This window comes from Adiantum capillus-veneris, chromosome 29, assembly GCF_014529385.1.
Source record: "Adiantum capillus-veneris isolate H3 chromosome 29, ASM1452938v2, whole genome shotgun sequence".
Taxonomy (NCBI): Eukaryota; Viridiplantae; Streptophyta; class Polypodiopsida; order Polypodiales; family Pteridaceae; genus Adiantum; species Adiantum capillus-veneris.
This window is the reverse complement of record NC_140959.1, coordinates 104,794,397-104,814,739: the sequence shown is the minus strand read 5'-3', so window position 1 is coordinate 104,814,739 and position 20,343 is coordinate 104,794,397. Positions and strand designations below refer to the sequence as shown.

The 20,343-nt window shown below is 44.3% G+C and overlaps 1 protein-coding gene across 3 annotated transcripts in view; it reads right to left on the bottom strand.

Annotated features, from left to right (window-relative positions):
- Positions 1 to 20,343, bottom strand: part of RAD4 (DNA repair protein Rad4 family) — a 103,545-nt gene that overhangs the window by 47,250 nt on the left and 35,952 nt on the right. For all 3 annotated transcript variants that reach the window (XR_015187091.1, XR_015187092.1, XM_086505426.1), the window contains exon 6: positions 20,162 to 20,251. Coding sequence is in view for 1 of the 3 variants with exons in the window: in XM_086505426.1 (XP_086361552.1) it covers positions 20,162 to 20,251 (90 nt within the window). In the remaining 2 variants the exon portion in view is untranslated. The remainder of the gene's footprint in view (positions 1 to 20,161; positions 20,252 to 20,343) is intronic.

The following is a 20,343-nucleotide window of genomic DNA, read 5'->3' as shown; positions in this document are numbered from 1 at the left end:
AACAGACTCACGAAAGTGCCAGATCACTTCCTATCCTAGACTAGCTTGACTGAACTGAACCCTGGTCATGTTGTAGCTTGTCCACGGACACGTAGGGTTGGATGTGTCACGTGACATCCCTTCCTTTTCAAAGTGAGGTACTGGTACCGAACTGTATGGCGTCGAGGGAGATCACCAACAACATCTAGAATCTTGGAAAGGACTCTTCGCCGGCCCACTCTGATGTGTGGGTCCTGCAATACTTGAACTTCATAAAGGTCTACAAAGTCTTCTTCTTTGGGCCGCGTCGAAAGCGACACAAAGTCATCTTCAATGCTTCCACTTCATCTAGAGTCATGTGTCTACCTTCTTCAAGAATCTCCATGGCTGAAAATTCCTGAAACCACTTTCAACACAAAAACATGAACATACGCATTCCATGTAAAGTGACTGGAAAACCTCTTGTCTTCTCTAAAGACTGTGCATGGAATGTAGATGAACATAGAAACGGAGTGCCAAACCGTTCATCAAACACATGCAGTCAATGAGATCGAATCTTTTTTTCCTGATCCAAATCAATCAACTGTGGCAAATCATAATTAAAATGCCGATGCTTGATGCTCAATCTTTCTTGTGCTCTTTCTACGACTATGTCATGCCAAGGAAGAGACATGGAATGTGACTTACTTGAATGCATACTTTTCAGCTTTTCATAAGAAATCCACTTACATCCATGCTCATTCATGTACAATATGGCATGCCTATGAAAAGGGATCACATAAAGACGATGACGAAAATACAGGAAACGATCACGAATGAAACACTCGAACAATGCGTGCTGACTAATCATTCGAACACATAATACTTCCTGTGCGGGTTCTTTGGACCTAAGCTCGAGAGCCAAGATCGATTCTTCCTGAGGGGGTTCTTTGGACCTTGACTCGAGAGCCAAGATCGGTTCTTCGTGATTGATCAAATCGGCAATGAGGTTAGCTTCACTAAAAACAGTATCAACTAACCCATCATTCTTGTGAACAATCACATCGTGGTCGTACAAAACATCATAACATCATGTTCGTGAATAATCACATCATTATCATGCAAATCATCATGCTTGTCCTTATCATCCAAATCCTCATGCTCATCAGTATCATGCAATTCATCATGCAAATCCTGTGTGTCATGCTTTAGAGAAGAAGAGACTGAGAGAGTCTCCTTTTCCCGAATCTCTTGCAATTGTGTCTGTACTTGAGAAAAGAATCGGAACAAGGCGTCTCTCCTTTCGTTGCGCTCATGCTCTATGGTTGCCATTCTATCTTCATATTTACGCTCAATTTTTGCTTTTCTTGCTTCGCGTTCTAACTTGCTGTCCATAAACATCTGCTCCAACTCCTCCATAGGAGTTAGTGCAATCCTTGGCGTCGATGGGGAAGAGGGAGGGTCAAAAAAACCTCCTAGTGGGGAAAATTCTTCTTCGCCACCTCCATGCTCATCAACTCCAAGCGAAGTGTCCATTCTGCTTTGAGTGATGACCATCCACTGAAGTCTTGGGTTCTTAAAGTTCACGAGGAACTTGGTTCTTGTGGTTCTTGGTTCTTGGTTCTTGGTTCTTGGTTCTTGAGGGTCTTGAGTTCTTGAGGTTCTTCTTTAGCTTGCAATCTGTGTTAGAGAAGGATCTTCTCTTCACTCGAGTTCTGCTCTTTTCCGCAAGCTTTTTCCCACCTCACGTCGATTGGCTGCCCGCTAAGTGCACGGTCCGCTCTCAATGAGTGAAAAGAGGCACAAGGGGAGGCTGGACAAGCCCTTCTTTCTTGTGTTTCCTGTCACTCTTCAAAAACACAACTAGGAATCGACACGCCCAAGAAGTCTTAGGTTACGTACGACCCCAACAAGCAAAAAAAAAATCTTGTGGTTCTTTCCTTGAGTGATACAGAACACTGCCAAAGCTCTGATACCAATGTAAGGTGCAGCGGAAGTGAATGTTGAACTTTGCTCAAGCTGAGTACTCCGAACTGTGCTCAAGGGTTCCTTTTACTTACGGAAGGGAGAGCCTTCCGTGGACCCAAACAAAGTGAAAAGACACTGTGCGTGAAGGTGCATGAGACTGAGAGATAGAAAGAGAAGAATACGATACCGGAAGCTGTCAAACCCTCCTCCAAGGGCCCCACTCTCGATGGCGAGAGTGGTCCACTCTTGATTGCACAATCTGGTACAAGTGTAGATGCGAAGCTAAGTGATCCTAACTCGGGAGACTAAATGCTTTGAAGAGGACGGTGACGATGACGACTTCTATCTGCTGTTGTGGCCTTGAAGGCCGGAAACAACTGACTCCTTGTAGATGCGAAGCTAAGTGATCCTAACTCGGGACACTTATCTGCTGATGTGGCCTTGAAGGCCGGAAACACCTGACTCCTTGCTATGCCAAAAAACGCTGGTTTGCTATTCAAAAAACACTGATTGTCTGTTGACAAAAACGCTGAGTTGCTGACTGTATTTGCTTAGGAAAAAGTTGTTCCTACTGTTTCTTATTCGCTGAATTGCTGCTGGAAACGCTGGCCTGATGGGGCTGAAAACGCTGCTGCAAAATGCTGATCTATCGCTGTTGCAAAAACATTGTCTCTGCTGCTACAAAAACGCTGGTCATGGGCTGAATTCGCTACTTCTGCTGCGTGTAAAACGCTGGTCTGAGATGCCTTTGAAAACGCTGATGGCTGGTTACAAACGATGATGGTTGGTTACAAACGCTGGCTACCGGTGTCCCAAAACGCTAGCATGCATGAGAGGAAACGCTGATCTGTGGGCTGAAATCGCCAAGTCTCCAAAGGCTGAAATCGCCGAGTCTACAAGGGAATGAAAACGCTGGCTTGTGATGGTTCTTGCTTGAGAAGTTGCCTGTTGAGCGATGCTCCTGCTACCTCTTCTGCCAGAAAGGGCTAGCTCTGGTTTCCTTATATATTATCTTGTGCAAATTGCCCTACCCAGTTCCCAACAAAAGTCACTTAAAGATAATAAGTGAAAAATGTCAAAAATAGGGAAATTAGGTTTTCTGCTCTGTAAAATGATCCTGATGGATTGTGATGGTAATGCTGATGATCATGCTATGTGCAACCGGAGGATATGCATCTAAGTGCAACCGGAGGATATGCATCTAATCTAAGTGTCTGGACATACACCGTCTGCGAACAGACTCACAAAAGTGCCAGATCACTTCCTATCCTAGACTGACTAGACTGAACTGAACCCTGGTCATGTTGTAGCTTGTCCACGGACACATAGGGTTGGATGTGTCGCGTGACAGTCCATGAGTTGATTTGGGGGATCATGGCACTATACAGATCACTGATGGGACATGTAGGCACTCGAGAGGAGATATCTGATTCAATTCACTCCACTACTGAAGTGAAACAAGGTTGTCCATTGTCTCCTACTCTATTTGGTATGTATATAGATGAGGTTTCTAATTACACTGACAGAGAGGGTGCCAGAGGTGCCCAGCTGGCAAGGACTTGGATTCCATTGCTATTATATGCTGATGATATGGTGTTGATGTCACGTGCACATCTAACCCTATGTGCATGTGGACAAGCTACTTCAAGTCCAGGGTTCAAGTCAGCTTAGGAAGTGTGATTAGTTGCATATGCTCTGGTTGCACACACGATGATCATCAACATTATAGTCAGTTCCCATCATGAGCATTTTATAGTGCGCAGAATCCATTTTTCCTATTTTATTCATTTTTCATTTATTATTAATAAGTGACTTTGTTAAAAAACTGGGTAGGGCAATTTTGCTAAGCATCTGTAAAAGAAACCTAGCACTCGCACTTTCTGGCAGAAGAGGCAACTTACAGTGCACCTTCTCAGTAAGACTGACAAATGACCTAGTGTTTCCAGCCAACAGCCGATCAAGACTAGCGTTTTGGCTCAGATTCAACCTAGTGTTTTCAGCAATACCAGATCAGGCCTAGCGTTTATGCATCTTGCATCAGCATTTTGCAGATTCCCGGTGACAGAACAGTCCCTAGCATCAGCGTTTTCAGTTTTCAGCACTTAGACTCCGCAAGATCATCCCCAAACCTCGCAAATCTCACCTACCCACAGCAAATCCTCGCCGCAGGGACAAATCCAGCTAGTGTTTTCGGTTTCAGCACGCTGTCCGTAGATTTCAGCATCTGCGTTTTCAGCGCATCGTCGTCGCGTCGCCGTCCTCGCCGACACAATGTCAGAATTCAACAGTTAATAGATTTGCAAATTTCAGTCCCTAGCATTTTTAGATTTTAGCCCGTCTCGTCGCCGTCATCATTGTCATCGACATCGTCGGCAACTCCATTGCATCTAGACCATTGTACCAGATTTGTGCAATCAATAGCATAGACCTCTCTCGCCATAGAGAGGGGGCCCTTGGAGGAGGGTTTGACAATAGTCTGGTGTCATATTCTTCTCTCTCTCTCTCTCTCTCTCTCTCTCTCTCTCTCTCTCTCTCTCTCTCTCTCTCTCTCTCTCAGCACTTTCATTTATAGTGCTAGTCACTTTGTTTGTAAACATTTGCACTCTCTCACTAAAGGAACGAAAAGCTCTCCCTTCTCTAAGTAAAAGGAACCCTTGAGCACAATTCGGAGCACTCATCTTGAGCAAAGTTCAACATTCACTTCCGCTGCACCTTACATTGGTATCAGAGCTTTGGCAGTGTTCTACATCACTCAAGGAAAGAACCACAAGAATTTTGTTTTGCTTGTTGCGGTCTCACGTAACCCAAGTCCACTTGGGCGTGTCAATTCCTAATCGTGTTTTTGAAGAGTGACAGGAAACCCAAGAAAGAAGGGCTTGTCCAGCCTCCCCTTGTTCCTCTTTTCACTTATTGACAACGGACCGTGCACTTAGCGGCCGGCCAATTGACGTGAAATGGGAAAAAGCAACCTTGGTGCACCTACAGGGAAGAGTAGAGCTCGGGTAAAAGAAAAGCCTTCTCTAACACAGATTGCAAGCTCAAGAAGACCTCAAGAGCCTCAAGAACTCAAGAACCTCAAGGACTCAAGAACCTCAAGGCTCAAGAACCCAAGAACCTCAAGAACCACAAGAACCCAAGTTCCTCGTGAACTTAAGCACCCAAGATCTCATCACCCGAAGCGGAATGGATACTTTGCATGGAGGAGATGAAGCACAACAAGGGAAAGCCTAAGGAGAATAAGTCTTCTCAAAGTACCTCTCAGACTCCTCAGATTCCACAGTATGGTAAGAATGGTAAGAACGGTAACTCTTCTAGCCAATCTTCCTCTAGTCCTTCGGAAAAGAACTCTCAAATTGAATATAAGGGTAAAGCTAGCACACCTGCTAACCCTAAGCTAACACGGATGAAAAAGCTGCACAAGGAATTCTAGGAGGATACATGACGTCAAAAGAACAAGTCATTTATTCTAAAGAAGGAAGATGTTATCAACGTCACACTAAGGGTCACATAAGACGAGATTGTCCTAAGAACGAACTTGAAGAACCCACAAAGGAACCCACAGAATTCACATCTTCTATTAATGCAATCAGAGAACACGCTAATGTGTCCCAAGTTTCTCACAATCATGACGATGCATCTCTCATGCATTGTTATGGTTATGTGAATGGTCAACGCACTATGGTCTTCTTTGATTCCGGTAGTATACATGATGTGATTAGCAACTCTCGTGAAAAGCGTAGGTCTAGAAGCTCGACCCATTGATCCATTGGGGCCTCTGGTTTTGCTCCTGGCATGCACTCTTCGTTTACGCATGAATGTCTTGATGTGACCATGTCCATTCAAAATGTCCGTTTTCGTCGAAAGTTTGTGATTTCTCCTCTTTTAGGATACGATTTGATTTTTGGCATTAAGTGGTTTAAAGGTCATAATCCACAAGTTTGCTGGAAAGAAAAAACACTCTCAATCTCGCAATTGAAGGAGCACCTCTCATAGTTCTTCAATGTGACATTAAGATTCTATCTATGTCAATAATCTCTCTCTCTCATGTTTTAGACAAGAATAAAACACGTAGTCTCATTCTAGAGAAGCATGATTTGTTGCATGACAAGGAACAAGAAAAGACACATGAAACAGAAAACGAAAAAGAACAAGAAAAGGAGACTCTCTCAGTCATTCCTTTTTTGAAGCACGATACACATGTTTTGCATGATAGAGATGTGATTGTTCACAAGGATGATGGTTTAGATGATGCTTTTTCTAGTGAAGCTAACCTCATTGCAGATACAATCAATCACGAAGAATCGATCTTGTCTCTCGAGCCGAGGTCCAAAGAACCCACTCAGGAAGTATTGTGTGTTCGCATGATTAGTCCGCATGCATTGTTCGAGTGTTTCATTCGTGCCGGTTTCTTGTATTTTCGTCACCGTCTTTATGAGTTCCCTTTCTAAAGGCATGCCGTATTGTACGATGCAAATGATTCACTCATGGATGAGCACGGATGTGTGCGGATTTCTCTCGAAAAGAAAAAAGTTTGCATTCACGGAATTCACATTCCATGTCTCTTCCTTGGCATGACACGGTCTCAAAACGAGCACAAGAAAGATTGACCATCAAGCATCGGCATTTCCATTGTGACTTGCCACAGTTGATAGATTTACATCAGAAAGTCAAGTTTCGTCCCCATTTTTTGTGTATGTTTGGTGAACGGCTTGGAACTCCGTCACTTTGTTAATCTACATTGCGTGCGCAGTCTTTTCGGAAGAATAGTCTTTTTCCAGTCACTCTACATGGAATGGGTATGTGCATGATTTTGTGTTGAGAGTGATTTTTCTCCTCAGAGATTCTTGATGAAGGTGGACCTACGTCCATAGACTTCGACCCCATTTTTTGCGTATGTTTGGTGAGCGGCTTGGCACTCCGTCACTTTATTCATCTACATTGCATGCGTAGTCTTTTCGGAAGAGAAGTCTTTTTCCAATCACTCTACATGGAATGGGTATGTTTATGATTTTGTGTTAGAAGTGCTTTCAGGAATTTTCCTCCTCGGAGATTCTTGATGAAGGTGGACCTACATCCATAGACGCAGTTGGACCATTGAAGCAGCCACAGATCTCTTTGTGTCGCTTTCGGCGCAGTCCAAAGAAGCAAGCATTACAGACCTTTATGAAGTTCAAGTATCACACGACCCACGCATCAAAGAGGACCGCCGAAGAGTCCTTCCCAGGATTCCCGACATTGTCGGCGCTCTCCCTCGACGCCATACAGTTCCGTACCAGTACCTCACTTTGAAAAGGAAGGGATGTCACATGCACGTCTAACCCTATGTGCATGTGGACAAGCTACTTCAGGTCCAGGGTTCAAGTCAGCTTAGGAAGTGTTCTCGCACCTTTGTGAACCTGTTCGCAGGCCGTGTATGTCCAGGCACTTAGAGTAGTTGCATATCCTCTGGTTGCACACAGCATGATCATCATACAGTCAGTACCCATCATGAGCATTTTACAGTGCACAGAACCCATTTTCCCTATTTTATCCATTTTTCACTTATTTTTAATAAGTGACTTTGTTGGGAAATTGGGCAATTTTGCTAAGCACTATAAAAGAAACCTAGCGCTAGCACTTTCTGGCAGAAGAGCCAGGAGGAGTTTACCAACTTACAGTGCACCTTCTCAGCAAGACCGACAGGTGCGTAACCGCGAAACGTTTCAAGGCTGAAACGTTTCACCCTGAAACGCGGCGTTTCACCACGAAATGTTTCAGTCCAAAATGAAAGCACAGTGAAACGTGAGACCGAAACGTGCGTTTAGCGACTTTGAAACTAATACTATAGTAACTTATTGTTAGTGAAATGGCTTGTGTTTCACTTGGTGAGAGAAACGTTTCAAGGCCCGAAACGTTTCACCTGTCCTGACCTGTCGAAACGCGTTTCATGGTGACGCTACGGCGACAGGTGACCTAATGTTTCCAGCCAACAGCAGATCAAGACCAACGTTTTGGCTTAGAATCAGCCTAGCGTTTTCAGCAGTACCAAATCAGGCCTAGCGTTTTTGCATCTTGCATCAGCGTTTTGCAAATTCCCGACGACAGAACAGCCCCTAGCATCAGCGTTTTAAGTTTTCAGCACTTAGACTCCGCAAGATCAGCCCGAAACCTCATTTGACTAATGTACAATTGTGTGGGTTCATGCGGCAAGAGCCTCTTGCACAGATACTGGATTAGCTAGTTGTTAATCCCCCGCAAGTACAGGTGAATTCGGAGAGGTTTCACGTAAGAAATCTCGTCCGATTCAAAGAGCAAGTAGCCCTACAGGTGCGGGAGCTCGAGGACTTGCTACGGATGTGATCGGCTCGCGAAACGGAGCCCAAAACAGGGAATTACAGCCTGCTGTGTATTTTTGCAGGTTTAGGGTTTCGGCCCTAAACGGTCCCTAATACCCCGAGGAGGTGATCTCGCGCTATTGCGGGGCAGAAAACAGAGAATTCAGCGTGCTGCAGATTCTCGCCAGGTTTTGCAAAGTGTCCGTATGCGGTGGGAAAGTCATCTATTGCGTGGGGATACTCTCTGAGAAGCGTCCTAGTACAGTTATGCTACCAAAATCGGGCCAGAACAGGTGGATTTCAGCCCGGATTATGCGGAACAGCTCGTAGGAAATCACAGGTTTTATTCCTCTATTAAAGTATAAAGAAATACCAAAAGGGGCGCCAATTTTGAGGCCTACAGGTTGTCGGTGTCTGCTCGGAGCATTCTAGCTTCCGAGCCGTGTGTGTGCATAAGTGTTAATTCCCGTCGCAGGTTCCCTTTGCAAAGTGCTTTGTGCGTGTGTCTAAAGTAAAGTATTTCGGGTGAGAGCCAAAGCCTACAACCCCACAGGCCGGTTTCAAGGCACAGGCCAGTTTCAGCCTTACCCAATTGGACACCAAGAGGACATGGATAGAGCCAATGGTGCACTCTTACAAAGACACAATGGTTCATGGGACCTCTCCATCACCTGTAGGCTTTGCTTTCTCTGAGACAAGCATGGAGAATACTATAGTTGAGTCACGGGCCGTTGATGTTGATGTGCTTATGGGCATGTCAACTTAGTCCCTTCCTTGCTTTGCCTTTGTACATACTCTTGAATGCATAGTTGTGTTAAATGCATTTCATATAATGTGCATGGGTTATGTAACCCGGATAAGTGGAGATTAACTCGGCACTATGTACATACATGTAAGCAGACATTGTGGTTTTCAAGAGCATAATCAGCATGAGTATGTTGGCCAATGCTCGTATTTTGCGGGGTGCTGGATAGCTTATGCTGGTTTATCAAGCTTTTCAGGTGTTTTGATCATGGTTAGGCATGAGTTGCAGGCAGTTATGGCGTATATTATATAATGATCCAACGGGTCATTGAATGGTGGTTCAATGTATGATTAATGGCCAGATTAATTTGGTGGTGTCTATGCACATACGGCCTCGGGGCAACGAGCTATTTTGTGGCATGAGATGTCTTCTTATCCATGGCTTTCAAATGTGCTGCTTTGCGGTGATTTTAACAATGCATTTGCTCTATTAGATAACACCACAGGACATTTGCACATATTGAGTATGGAATTGCAGGCATGGAAAGATCTCGTTACATACACGGATGTTGGACTTGTGGACCCTTTTGCATCCCAATGTTTCGGGGTACATGTTTCAGAATAATGCTCATTCTGCATATCGAGCAAGATTAGATAGGAGGTATGTCCTCAACATACAACAATTTGATGAGTTTGTATGCGAAATGAGAATAGACCATTCTTTGCTTTTATCTGATCATGCTCCGATTGTGATGTTGTTGCACTATGGGCAACTACACTATGACCAGCCTCTTTCTAAGAAATATCTGCTCCACATCAACAATGCATATCTTTCGCACGAAGCATTCCGTGAGATGATTTATGATGTTCTTCCCCTTGTGGTGCTCGAATGCATCTTGATCCTGATATTGCCTGGGTTCGCTTTGTTGCACGTGTGCAGATTGTAATCCAAATTATGGCAAGCATTACATGTTTCAATTGCATGGTAATGTTAAAATGTCAAGCATGTGTATCAACAGCTCCAACTCTTAGCAGACACACTTTTATTGTCTGAAAATGAATCGATAGCTCTTTGTCAAGCCCAGGTGTGTCTGCAGCATAATGATAAACGAAAATTGGAAAAATGGCAGACTCGTGCTCGCCATCGAACGTTTGTGGATAAGGGATGTGCATCGAAATACTTTTTTAAGCACTTACATCATTCAAGCGCTTCTCAAACTATTAAGCGAGTTATGCTTCGACCAGGCGCTTGGACAGCCTCAAAACGTGAGCTTGCCGATGCCATGGTTGTCCATTTTAGGAATGTTTTTGCAGTTCTTGCATTGGTGGCCGATTACTCTCATGCCGGTTATATATAAAATCTTGGCCAAAATGATTGTGAACCGTATCAAGGAACCTCTTATGTCAGGTATCCATTCCGCTCAGTATGTATGCCTTCATTCCTCGTCGCCAAATTTTAGACAATCTAGCTAATCTATGGATTGGAATGGAATATGCCAAGTATACACAACAGAATGTTCTCATAATGCAGGTAGACATTGGAAAGACTTTTGATACGGCACAGTGGTATTTCATTGCCGCCACAATGTGGGCCCTTGGATTTAGACCAAAGTTGACCAATGTTATATACTTTTTGTGCGCTCAGAGTATGTCTTCAGGCCGTCTTGATGGTGAGCTAACTGAACCTAGGCCTCCAGGATGCTTTGTCAGCCAAGGTTGCCCACTTAGTGCCTTGTTGTATTCCATTGTCACTCACCCCTTGTTATTGCATTTGGATCACTTGACTTCGTTTGGTGGTCTTCACGGGCTGAAGTTACCCAATGGCAATGACTTTATAGGGCAGGCCTATGCTAATGATTCCTTGTGTAATAGAAATGGCCTATGAACTTTGAGAAAAGTGAGCATTTTTGTGAGATCACTTGACTTCGCTTGGTGGTCTTCACGGGCTGAAGTTACCCAATGGCAATGACTTTATAGGGCAGGCCTATGCTAATGATTCCTTGTGTAATAGAAATGGCCTATGAACTTTGAGAAAAGTGAGCATTTTTGTGAGATTACTTTGAGAATTAGGGTTTGCAGGAATTTTAGGGTTTCTGGCAGAAATTAGGATTTCTGCTGTCCGCCACGTCATCACTTTGTGACACTTGCGAAAAGTTTCAAGCTCTTCAGGGAAGAGTTTATTTTTACCTTTGTAAACTTCTTTCTCCTTGGACGGATTGTTGTTGTTGTTGTTGTTGGAATGGCCTTGGGAAGAATTTTGGGCATTAATTTTTCCTTTGCATCACTTTTGTCATTATTTTCCATAGGCTTGACATTTCGTCTAGCCCCTTGATGGAAATTGATGCGCGAAGCAACCATGGTATGGAGGATTACTTTGCTAATAGAACTAGGCTGTTGAGAGTTGACATACTCGACCACCTCTTCAGGTCATTCCGCACACAATTGTTGCTTTTGCTCGGCGAAGTCTATCTTTTGAAAGACATTTGTCACGTGACACATCCAATCCTATGTGTCCGTGGACAAGCTACAGCATGATGAGGGTTCAATCAGTCCAGTCAATCTAGATTAGAAGTGATCTAGCACTTTTGTGAGTCTATTCGTAGACCGTGCATGCCGAATCACTTAGTGTAGATGCATATCCTCTGGTTGCACACAGCATGATCATAAGCATTCCCATCAAAATCCTTCAGGGGAATTTTCCAATGCATTTAGCCTATTTTACCTATTCTTGACATTTTTCACTTATTATTTTTAAGTGACTTTTGTTGGAAAGTAAGTAGGGCAAATTGAGTAAGTTTGTATATAAGCAAACCTAAACTAGCACTAAATGGCAAAAGAGGCAACAGGAGCCAAGCTCAACAGGCAACTTCTCAACAAGAACTTGGTGGACTTTCCCTCCAAGCAAGACTCATCTCCCGAGCGTTTTCTTCAACAGCCTAAGCCTAGCGTTTTTGAAGGAGCTCCAGCAACCATCACAGCCAGGACCTTCCCAAGCCTACCAAAGCCAACACCTAGCGTTTTTGACAGACATCAGCTAGCGTTTTTGGAAAGCTAAACCCCTAGCGTTTGTAGATTTCAGCCTTTGACAAATTTAGGCAGCGTTTTCACCAATGAAGCATTTGCCTATTCAGCCCCTCAAAGAGTAGCAGATTCATCCCGGAAAGACCATCAGGTTTCAGCCTTTACGAAACCTCAGTTTTCAGCCCTAAACCTACAGAATTTCAACGACAAAGCCCCATAGAAACAGCCCCCAAAATCAGCGTTTTTGGACTAGCCGCAGATTTCAACCCATAGCGTTTTTGGACAGCAGATAAAAGATTGCAGATTTCAGCCCTTAGGTCGACTTCACCATCACCGTCGTCGTCGTCAACATAGCCTAGACTTGCATCAGTCACATGCATTCAGCTTGTACCAGTTTGTGCAATCAATAGTAGACCACTTCCGCCGACGAGAGTGGGGCCTTCGGAGGAGTGTTTTACAACGTCTCTGGTGTCGTATCTCTCTTCTCTCTCTATCTCTCAGTCTCATACACTTGCACGCACAGTGTCCATTCACTTGTTTGTGATCACAGCACTCTCTCATTAAGAACGGAAGGCTCTCCCTTCCATAAGAACAAAAGGAACCTTGAGCACAGTTCGGAGCACTCATCTTGAGCAAAGCGCAAACATTCATTCCGCTGCACCTAACGACAGTAGTCTTGAGATGTAAATCCCAATACTTGTCCACATATTTGTGAATAGACTCATGAGAGAGAAGCCTCAAACTCCGCCATTCAGTGAGCACTTTGTCCTTTGCATCGCTTGCAAGGAATTGCTTTATGATGGAAACTCGTAGAGTTTTCCATGTCTTTGGGGCTTCGTTGTTGCCACGAAGGCTAGCCACCATTAACGAGCTGATTTTTTGGAAGTGCATAGCTACATGGCGTAGCTTGGAGGACTCCGTGAAGCCCTCGACTCCAAAGGCCGCATCAAATTGTTGGATGAAGGCCAATACTTTGTCGGTAGCACCAAAGGTGCCATCATAGGTGAAAAAAGAGATACTCTTTCCTCCCTCTTTGAACTTCTTTAGCTTTTGTGACCTTCGCCATGCAGGGTAAGATTTGTGATGTCCTCCCCTCTTGTATTCTCTAGGAAAATAGCCATAGCTTTCATCGATAGAGGAAGAAGGTGAAGAAGAAGGAGAAGAGGGTGACCTCTTTCTTGCCCTTTTCTTCCTTTGTTCCCTCTCTTCCCTTTTGGAGTGACAAGGAGAAGGACTATGGATTTAACCGTTTCCTCTTGGGAGGAATTGGCGATCATTCAGTCCGCCTTCTTCGCGAAGCCACATCTTCGGAGGAACTTAGGGATTCATTACTTTCTTGATCTTTGGATTCCTCCTCTCGTATGGGAGAGTCTTCTTTTGGGGGTCTCATCGAGAGGCCTCCTAAACTCTCTCTCCTCTTGGAGAGGAAAGGAAATCCCATAAGCAAGAAGTTGTTGAGTAACTTCAGCTTGCAAAGCGGGGTTGCCCATAGCTTGTTGCAACCTAGTAACAAGATAATTAACAAACATGGGGGCATCATCATTAGCACCTTCATGTGCAAAATCAAAGTTGTCAATGTTCATTCTACTCTCTTGGTTATTGGCAACCATGTTAATTAAACTTATGTGTTTACTTAGTGTATGCTTTGGCAATTCAAAACCTTAGTTGCTACTCCTCTTAGCCTTTGCAAATAGGACTTAAGTGTCTACACCCACGTCTCGAATTGGTTAATTATAGAGAGTAGTGGAGTGGATCTAACATAGCGAAGTTGCAGAGGATAGCTCCTTTCTGACTTCTTATGGCTCAATAATGGTAAAGCCGTAGGCAAGTCTAAGAAGACTCCATTATTAAAATCAAAGCTGCCGAGGTGGGCTCAACAAAATCGATAATAGATCCCAGGCCCACTTACCCTAATATAATTAACAAAATCAACCATTAATAGGCTACTTAAGGACCTCTCTTCTTAAGCAAGAAAAGAGAAACCAAATGCTCTGATACCAATCTAATGGAAATAGCCTATGAACTGTGAGCATTTTTGTGAGATTACTTTGAGAATATGGAGGGTGAACTTAATTGATGGTAGCAACATAAACATAGTACGTAATTAACTTGGCATGAACTTTTGCAAGAGAGAGTATTAGAGAACCCTTGTCCACCACCACCCTCTCACCCTTCATCCGATCGCTCCTTCAGATTTGGGTTTCCATGCGACGGGCTATCATACGATCACCTCCCTCTTGTCGTGAGGAGATTGAGCGCCAGCCTCTCATTTGGAATGCTGCAGTTCTTGATTCTTCGGTTAATCCACCCCGTCAGCTTGGAGAGAGAACTCACATTGATTGGGTTGCTTGGGACACTGGCCCTGCTGCCTCTATGCGGTTGTTTCATGAGACACGTATGTTGGATGCAGATTTTGTGGCAGAACATTATGACATTGGTCGCGAGGTGATAGACAGACTGCTTGAGATTGATTCCGCCGTTCCTTCACAGTGGGATGCAGTCATGCGAGGCACGGTTCAGATGCCTCCCCATTGTGGCTGGGAAGGCCTCTTTGCTCAAAGTACTCTCTTATTAGTCCGTTTAGACACCATGCTGTTCACAATTGATACTGACTACTCTCAGGGGATTCATGCTAGATTGACATATGATGCCACCTCTCCGCACCTTGTCTGCCTCGGTGCTCGATGGAAGGCCATCCGAGTAGTTGGCTCCCGCGGGAAGCGTCGTTGTGTTGACCCCCGTTTCGCTTCCGCTGATGCTGCACTTTGGAGGCTTTGGGTGTGGGAGGGTCGTGCCCTATCTCAGCTTTATTGGGACCCAGGAGAGTGGCATTGGCCTCACTCTGACCCCACCGGTGCACCTGTATCTTTCTTTGAGTACACTGTCAGGATTGGAAGGTTAGCATTGATGAGACAGCAACCAGAGCAGCCCACTCGTATGCGTTTCTGGTTACATTCAGGCCTCTCCCATGCCTATCTGTAGCAGTTTTGGTCTACCATCTGGGATTTACATGCGGCTCGTCGTATTCCTTTTTTCATGTGGATGATTGCACATGCGAGACTTCCAATTGGGACTTAGCTAGCTACTATGGGTCATGATCCGTTATGAACTCACTGTCCTTTGCAACTACTTGAGTCACCTGCACACTGTCTTTGGTCATGCTCAACTTCCCATGTAGTGTGGCTTGGAGTTTGCTTTCTACTTAGCAGAGCAGGTGTTCAGCATGGATTTCTTACTTGGGGATCTGTCTCATGGTTGATGCCGATGCCCGGCCCACATCTTTTCTATGAGGGCTCAGACACAGATCCAGCCTTTATGCTCACCTTGACTGGTTATCGGCGAGGGACTTTGGCTACCACAGATTGCTTGGCAGGGGGATTCTCAGACACGTGATGAAGTTTTTTCAGTCATCACTAGTATTACACTATGGAATGTTTGGAGAGCTCATTGTCTCCACATTCTAAGTGCGGCTCCATAGCTCCTTCAGGATACCCTCACTGCCATTTGGTTGGACATCATTCACACCCTGAGTTGACAGTGGGATTCTTCCTCAGGCACATCTCGAGCAACCGAGGCTCGCCGATTTGCCTTCCTTCGGCGTTGGGCCCGATCTCCACTCTTCTTCACACTTACAGGTGGACAGATTACGTGGCATTATGCCCCTCCTCGGTGGTTTCTCCTCCACTCATCACACCGACCACCATGAGATTGTTCTAGTCGAGTTGTCACTATAGTGGCTCTCCTCCTTACATTCAGCTTGTATACCCTACGTGATAGGCTATTTTGGCATCCGCTGGGGATTATATTGTACTCAGTAATATACAGCCTTGACTTTTTCAAAAAAAAAACAATAGATGAGAACCGGATTTACTTGGAGCCGGTCCCCCCTCCAAAAGGCGTTTGTATTATAGATTCTCCCATCAAGAGAGACTTTGTTACAATACAATCTTTGTGCTCCTTGTGACCTTGCTGATGCTATAAAGATGGAAAGCTTCATGTATACGAGCTTAACATAAACTTTGCAAAAAGCATTAACTATCCCGAGCCTCGGTCCCAAGGCCTCAAACACCTTCGAAGGTGGAGAGAGCTAGCGGGGAATGAGGGTAGGGAAGAGGAGGAAGAAATATTCCATAGGAGAAAGAAATAGTTTCTCACTTATCGTCACTCTTCTTGCTTAGCATAGCATAATAGCATAGTAATGAAGATGAAGAAGATGGCAAGCTTAAGCATTGAAGCATGGCTCTTGGTTGGATTTGCATTCGATAGCCAAGAGTGTTGGTGTAGGCTCTCCACTTCTCAACAAACTTGGAGAAGGAGATGAAGCTCTTGCATTTTTCCCTACACACAATGAGAGAATGTGTGTGTGTGTGTGGGAGAGTATACCCCCCCTCATGCTTGGTCCACACCTCTCTCTCTCTCTCTCTCTCTCTCTCTCTCTCTCTCTCTCTCTCTCTCATTATTTTATTATTTCCTTTGGACATGTGTCCTCTTTTCCCTCTTTAAGAGAAAGAACTTAATTATTTATTTTTATATATCTAAATTCTCATTGGACCCCTTTAAAACCTATCCAATAGCATTCAAACACATCATGAAGGCCACATGTGGAGGATCATTTGAACATGTGTCTATTATGCTTTTGGTTGAATGGAATACTTCAAGGATTTATTCAATCAAGCATGGCACGTTCATGTCTCTTGAGAGTTATCTTTGAATTGAATACTTCAAGAACTTTAATCATTTAAGCATGTGAGAAACATCTCAAGCTTTTGGGTAAAGTTCTCGCTAAAACTTAGCAAGCCAACAAGCACCTCATGCTTGGGTAGGATTCCCACCTCAAGGTCAGTCATAGCTTGCTTAAGGTCAAAGGACTTTTGAACACTAACTTTTGGAGATCCTTAACGAAGCTAACCCTACGGTCTTTAAGCTCCATTAGGTAGCATTGCTCTTTGACAGACCATCTCTCATTTGGATCCCTTTACCATTGACCGTGTGTTTAGATAGATCCGTAAGCACATGTCTATATTCTAACCCTTGTTCTCGTTTATTATCCCACATTAAATAATCAGTTTAATTTGAGAAAATCATTTGGATTGGTTAGATATTAACTTTTATGACACCTTGTTCATGCCCCACAATAACCAGGAGGATGTGCGACTGATTATGGAGCACTGTGAAAGGGAATATCTCTAAGGCCACCAGGAATGGGTACTTCTGATGCGTCACATCGCATGGGTGAGAGGGAGCATCGGGAAGAAGTATCGGACCATCCGGGAACGGACATCTCTGATGCGTCATAGGATGGGTGACATAGAGCATCGTGAAGGAGATTGTACCGTAAGTTCGGTAGGAAAGGACTAGGTGACGGCTATTCCTAAGACGTCACAAGGTGGGTGACGGGTGCATCGGAAAGGGAATATCCATAGTCAGGAGGAAATTCCGAACTGTGTTAGAATTGTGCACAAGGAAAAGCAAGCACTTAAATGAAGATGGGTTCAGAGGAAACTTTGAGGAAAAACGGATGCTTTCTGAGAAAGCAGGTTGCTTTTCGAGAAAGCAGATGCTTTCCCGCGAGGAAGTCTATGTCTGCATTGCATTTGTGCATGTGGTAGCATCAAGGAAGGCCTGGGAAGTGCTGTGTAAGCACTGTTTTTAAATTACAAGGTTTTATTGAGTTTTTGGGCAGATTCATACCATTTTTAAAAGTGGCTGGTCGGCCACTTAATAAGTGGGCAGCCACTTGGAAAATAAAGCAAAAAAACCAGCCAGTGTTTTCTGTCTCGCTTTTTTTTGGTAGAAGAGCCCTCCAAAAAAAAAATCCACCACGATCTCTACGTAGGCAACCAGCGCTCAAATATTCCTACCGTGGCCTGGGAGCTATAAAAGCATCACACGCCCTCTCTCAGAGGAGGGAGTTGCTAGCATTAGCAAGAGAAGACTCTGCCGCCAGAAGACGCAAGAGATCGCGAGACTACGAAGCATGGAGGTCACCTTTCCCGCGAAAAGAGCGACAAGTATCAATTGTGGATTTGCCATACAAATTGTTGTCCCGAGTTCGTGTGTGTTTACAGGTGTACTACCTCTTCACGAGGGAGTAGGAGCAGAGGAAGGCATGAGCCTCTGCAGGAGAAAAGAGCTATGAGGAACTAGAGCCAGATCAGCCCAAGGGTTTCGTACCCAAGTTTGGGAAGTAGATCCACGGATCCGAGAGTGGTAGACTCTCGAGATGTGATCCAGAAGTTAAAATTCCCAAGGGAAGGACTTCCTGTCTAGGAAAGCAGAGTTATTCTGCACGAAGAGGACTCTGGAAACCGAATCAGAATAGAGTTGCAGGGATGCTATACCCTAAGTCTAGAAGGTGAGATCCAGAGGAGAGAACCTTGGTTCTCGAGGATTTGGAATAAGGAACAGAAGTTCCTTGGAATAGGGTTTTGCCCTAGGAATAGGAACCGAGGCTTCCAGGAACCATCAAGTCTTATTCTAGAATGAACATGGTAATACGTTCGGTTCAAGTGTTTGTATAGACTTCTCCTCAGTAATGAAGATACTATTACGCGGGGGGGGACCGGCCCATCTTCTGGTCCACAGTACTGTGTCAATCTTCTCACTCTCTATCTCTATCTCTCTATCTCTATCTCTCTATCTATTTCTCTCTATAGCCTCTGGATTCAGTATTAAGTGATAAATTCTATTTATCGGAGTATATTCTATATTGCTATGCGCTCCCGTTTGTGGCATCCTCTCAAGTCGAGGCATACGCACGGTGAATGATGTGGTGGATTCATCTAGGAATTTTACTTACCTTTTCTCAAGCAACAGCACGCTTTGGGTTGGGCCTGTATTATCGTCAGATTTGGAGCCTGCTTGAGCATATGCTCGCTCTTTTCCTCCCCATTCCATTGGATGTCATATGCAGGATTAGAATCTATGGGACATTCCTTTTGATGCGATTTCCACCCGCATTATCTATGCTTCTCTTACGCAAAACTCTTGGCTAATTGATCACTGTAATGCGCTTTGGTCTTTTCACACAATGGTGGAGAAAGGCTCTTATTGCAATCTGGAAGTCTCACTTGCCTCTTAACGACGTCTGTTTCTTTGGCGCTATTTGCTGGGAGTTCTTCCAATTAGCACTCTCCTTGCGACGTGTCACATCAGCTCCTCTTGTTGTGTCAGTTGCTTCGTTGGTGATGAGACTGTTAGACATCTGCTTTGGGATTGTCGCTTCACCAGGGCTTTCCTTGACCGCATCTCTACTTGTATGCACCTTCGATGTCCCTCGGTAGTTTTCCACAAACAATTTTGGGTTTTTGGCATCCTTCTGACCTCCCTTCAACGATTTGGTATCTTCTTCACATGGGTCAGATTTTGGTCGCTATGGCCTTTGTGGCGCCAACGCAATTTTCACATGTTTTATCCACATGAGGCGGATCCCTTTCCCTCGTTCAAGATTTCGCTGAGGCAATCGTTACATTTTGACTTTGAGATTGGGGACATATCCTTGGAAATCTTGCAACTCTTCTATGTTTGCTTTTAGCGCTTTCACATCACGTAGCAATTTTGTGTTCCTCCCTTTGTATTTGATCTTTTCGTGGGTTTTCCTCGCTTTGAGGTTTCCCACTTGTAAATTAGTCAAAACAGATTTACAAAAAAAAAAAAGTGTGTGTGTGCACACGCGCACGTGTTGCGGGGGAATTAATCCCAAAGATTTACAAAAAAGTGTGTGTTGGGTGGGTCAGGGTGTGGCGGCGGGGGGGGGGGGGGGGGGGGATGTTGCTAAGCATGTATGTCAAATTTGATGGCCTTTGGAAGCCATTGGGCTTAAGCGACATTGTTAGAGAGCTCAAGGCAGTTTGCCAAAACATACATCTGTTTGACGTTTTTACGAAATCATACAGAGCATCCGATATCTCTGGCAACTGACAAAGGCATCAAAACCAGCACCATCCACTTTGGTAAATTACCGAAAACTTAATAGAATTTCCATCATCATCCCTCCCATCTAGTGACTAGAAAACTAACACTTGAACTGTAGAAATAGATGAGGAAGGAAATGCACTTTCCAAAAATAAACATCAGATACTATCTCTTCACACCCACATCATGGAGCATGCAGTCTCACAAAAATGATACAACAGATTGAGAGAAAGCTTGCATACCCATTTCACAAAAGGACCAAGCTCTGAAATGGAGACATGTTGTATGTCATGGAAATGGACATGATCTGGAACAATAGAGAGAAGAGATGCCTGTTACAGAACAGCACTACCATAAAACAACTACCAAATTACCACTGAATTTTTAACAAGGCAACTTAATGACACTAAAAGCAATCCCATGA